The sequence below is a fragment of the Abrus precatorius genome, unplaced genomic scaffold (genome assembly GCF_003935025.1).
Source record: "Abrus precatorius isolate BTA unplaced genomic scaffold, Abrus_2018 Scaffold4, whole genome shotgun sequence".
Taxonomy (NCBI): Eukaryota; Viridiplantae; Streptophyta; class Magnoliopsida; order Fabales; family Fabaceae; genus Abrus; species Abrus precatorius.
This window is the reverse complement of record NW_020874384.1, coordinates 3721423-3726039: the sequence shown is the minus strand read 5'-3', so window position 1 is coordinate 3726039 and position 4617 is coordinate 3721423. Positions and strand designations below refer to the sequence as shown.

At 31.9% G+C, this 4617-nt stretch overlaps 1 protein-coding gene across 1 annotated transcript; it reads right to left on the bottom strand.

The window, feature by feature from the left end:
- Positions 1-2685: 2685 nt before the first annotated feature.
- Positions 2686-4389, bottom strand: LOC113865240 (heavy metal-associated isoprenylated plant protein 26-like). Its single transcript, XM_027499661.1, has 2 exons — positions 4249-4389; positions 2686-4151 (listed from the first exon to the last, which is right to left on the bottom strand). Exons 1-2 carry the CDS (start codon positions 4330-4332, stop codon positions 3765-3767), a joined length of 471 nt encoding a protein of 156 aa, XP_027355462.1. The 5' UTR covers positions 4333-4389; the 3' UTR covers positions 2686-3764.
- Between the last annotated feature and the right edge of the window lie 228 nt (positions 4390-4617).

Genomic DNA, 4617 nt, shown 5'->3' with positions numbered 1-4617 from the left:
AATGGCATGGGGTCATACACGTGTCAAAAATAAACCTAATTACTATAGCACGAGGCAAGCAACCAGGATCGTTTCCCAAAAGATCACAGAGACGAATTAATCTATTTGGAGAGTATGTAGGATGGGGGTGATATAGAATCAATAAAACAGAGTCAAAGTTGAGAGGATTGATTAAATCAATTGGAAAAACACCTAATTCAAGAATCAATAAGGAATAAGCAAACATTCAATCACGGAATCCCAAAATACATATTATTCAAATTCGGTGGTTAAAGACTAGATTCAACCAAGACCTCAAATTAAATCAAGTGATCACACAAAAAACTTCATGCGTTTGATTAACAAAAATTCAATTAATACTTAGAAACCTCTAAAAATCTAATCGAACGTGTTAACTTTCTGAACCACTTAATTAACCTTAATTTCTGAAAATCAATTCATGCACTTCAATCGAAACAAAACAATGAATTGAATTGCCTCTCAAAAATAAATTGAACGAAAACCTTCAGTTCATGATATTAATAAGAATAGAGAGAAACAAGAAACCAAGAAACTCGAATTCAAATATAAAATCTACAAACCGATTCTCATGAATGTTGCATTTCGTTGATCCTTGAACTAGATAAACGAAACTACTCCTCCATGGATGGAAGCTCACGAAAAGAAAATCTCTCTAAAAAAATGATTCCCTAAAAAAAACCTTTTTAAAAAGAAAACTCCCTATCTTTTATTCAAATTTGACTTTTCAAATCTCCAACAACAAACTGTAACTTCCTCCTTCAAATTCGCCCAGGAAGTGCATCTGTTATGATTTTTTTATTGATTTTCTATTCAATCCACGGATGTTAGCTTTCAAATGCCACTGGAATGAGTCGAATCGGACATCTATGGGCCGAGATATGACCCAAACACTGCACTAAGGTCCAGAATCCTCGAATTGTGTCTTCTAGCCCAGTTTTGGTCTAATTCTGTTTTTGGATGCTACAATTTAGCCTTTAAATCTCCATGAGTGTTGTAGGCCCATATCTTAGCTTTCAAATGCAATTGGAATCACTCAAATCCAATAACTATAGCCCGAGATATTACCTACACAATAAGCAAAGGTCAAAAGACTCTAAAATCTGAAAATTAACAAAATTTAACAATTAAGCCCAATAATATAAAACTCAGCCAAAACAATACAATTAAGCACAATTCACAACTAATTAGGCCTATTACAAAGCTATCACAAGTGTATAAAAATTCAGTCTCTTTTTTATATCCTTGACCTTCGCAAATAGCACAAACCCAAATTTGCGTCCATCATTGCCCCATTTTTTCGAAATAAATAAATTCTCAACCTTCTTATACCTCTGAAATATTTTCCACAATGCTAAAACTTCATGATTCTCCAAAAAAAATTTTAAAGAAAAATGTTGGTAACGTTTATACACAATTAACATAACTGTTAAATTTTACTTGAGATTTTCTCCGTTGAGACTTCACAAGCGTCCACCTATTGTGAACCTCCACCCCCTTCTTACACTCTCTCACTCTCATTTGTAGATTCACCCTATTCTAATACTCCTACACCCAAACATCTCTGAAAGAGAATTTCAAACTCTAAAAATTTCTTCTGTAGAGACTGTTTAATTTATGACTTTGAATTTGAGATTTTTTTTAAAAAAAAGCTAAACTAATAATTCAAAGTTAAACTATTATTCTACTATTTTTTTTATAAGTCACCTTTAACTAAAATATATAAATCAATAAAAATAACTAAAGTTTGTTAAATTGTTTTATTTTTTTAGTAATATAATAAATATCAATTTTTTCTTATCAATATTTATTTTTCTTAGTTTAAATTTAATTTCTCACCAATTTTATTTATTAAATAAAACTATATATATATATATATATATATTTAATACTTCTTAAAAATTATAAAGTGTCTTATAAAAAAGATGAGAGAAAATAATTTTTTAATAAGAATACTTTATTAGAATATAAATTTTTTATTTATATAGTTAATATTTCAAATAATAATATAATATATATGGTATCAGTAATGTAGATTTTCAAAATTTATATTTAAAAATTTAGATCAAAACTATATTAAGCCACTATATTATTCTTTGAGTTTTAAGATTAAGGTTCAGATAACTCTTTTGAGTTTTAAATCAAGTTATATATCCTAAATGTTATAAAAATAAAATAATTTTTTTTTGAATAATTAAAATATACAAGTTAATATCAATTTATATAAAATTATTTTATTTTCATAAATATTTATTGTAAGTTTATCCAAACTAAATTTATGCATAATATGTATAGTTCAAGCTATTTATAAATAATATGTGCTATTTAATACTATGCTATATTTGCCCAATTTCTCATAACTGTAGTAGTTGTTTTTCTTGCCCATATTTATTTTTTTAAAATTCTGACATTAATTCTCTTGGACATCACTCACATTTTTCAGATATATTTTGGACAGTTAGAATCTTCCCAAATTCAAACACATTTGAAAATCCCACAAGAGGTAAGGAAAATGAGAGGCTACCTCAATAGTGTTATTCCAAACAAATTTGTAGATGGAATGAACAGTAATAACATACGTATAACAAAATCAAATGGGGGAATCTTTCAGGATGAATATACCAATTATGCTAAAAGTGGACATGTTAGAACCATGTCAAGCACAGGTTACAGTGTAGTATTTTATTTTACTCTTCTCGTTGTTGCTCATTAGAGTGGGGCGAGGGTCCTTTGACAAGGGAATAAAAGCAAAGCAAACAAAGCAGGAAACGATTGCTATTCTGGTTGTAATGGTTTCAGGACTACTGGTGACCATAGGCATTATATAATATATACTTTGAATCTATTTTGAAAAATCAAAGTTATATACCCTAACTTAATTTTCAGAAAAAAATGTTAAAAATTTTCATATTTAATATATTTTTTAAAATTCATAATTATAATTTATTAAAAGAGATCATCTTTGGTTCAGACACTTTATACACACACACATAAACCAACCCATGCTACCAATCATATAATGAATTAGGTTAACTTGTTTTTCTATACACTACCAATCATTTGAATCATGAGTTTGTATGATAAATTAGAACTCTGCACTGCCTATTATTGTTCGTCTGAACTTATTCATAGTTTTCAACTGATTATTCACTATACTAAGACATTTTTCATTTAGTTATTGATAACAGAGATGACTAATTTTCAATTACGATTTGTATATGCTTGCATTTATCCTTCAATTAAAGCACAACAATATCATCCTCACAAATCAAGATATTTTCCTGCAAGTTCTTTTTCTTCCTATATTTTTACTCAATATATGCTTTATTATAAAATCTATTACGAGACTTCTGTTAAACAACAGAGAAACACGAACACATTACAGGAGCAAAAGAAACCATCAGTTCACGATGACTCATCACATGCAGTACGATCTTTTCACACTAAATAAAACAATTCAAATGGCTCAATTTAGCAAAGTGTTTCAGTATCTACACGCTGTAACTAGTCAGAAACAATCCAAGAAAAGGAAAAAAAAAAAAACAAAAACTGAGCACCCTTCTTCAAATCAGAATAGTAGTAATTTACAATCAAGATTAACAAATTTTCCAACATCACTTTAATAGCGTTCCCCTGAACACCTTACCTATTATACTTTTTTCTTTTTCTTTAATCTGCTACAAGAAAAAAGGAAACCAAAAAGAGAGAGAGAGAGAGAGAGAGAAATTAAGACAGGACAATTAAAATCACATGACGGCACATGCGGCGGGGTTTTCGTCGCTGAAAGCGGTGGTGTACTTGACCTCGGTGGAGCTGGCACGTGCGAGGTTGGACACCTGAGGGTCCCAATCGGCGTTTCGAACATAACCAGTAGGTGCTTTCTTGTCATACACACCGGGCGCGTAAGGGTGAGCAACGACGTCGTATGGCACGTAAGGCCACAACTCTGCCCTCTTGCCGGTGCGGTGAGCGATGCGAGCCACCACCTTGGAGGGTTCAACGTAGCCTGAAACAGTGACCTTGCTGGCCTTTCGATCCACCTCCAGTTGCGTCACCCCTTTCATCCCCTCCACCGATTTCTTCACCTTCCTCTCACACCCTTCGCAGTCCATCTTCACTTTCACCTCCACCGTCTGATCCATACACAATTCATCATATTATTCTTATAATCCTGGACTATGGTGTGTGTGTGTATATATATATATATAGTGCAAATATCCATTCATGTACCTGAAATTGCTTGCGCTTCTTCTTTAGCTTGGAGCTGGTGTAGGAGCAATCAAAGAGCTCTGAGATGTGATCTAGAGCGCCCATTTTGATTCCTGTGTATGCTGTTGATTGTTGTAGCTGAGTTACTACCTACTTGACCATATAACATTCATTATTTATAGCCAAGACCAACACTAAATATCTCACACAGTACCCATCTCATCTAATTCTCACACGTTCATACGGTATGGTTGACAAATAGTAAACATCCAAAATAGTAAACAAATAACCGTCGGTTGTTTTTGTCGTGATTAGATGTCTTTGTGCCACGTGTCTTGTGCCTAATTGGACAGAGACAGTATGTGGATCGAGAAAATATGGGAAGCAAGT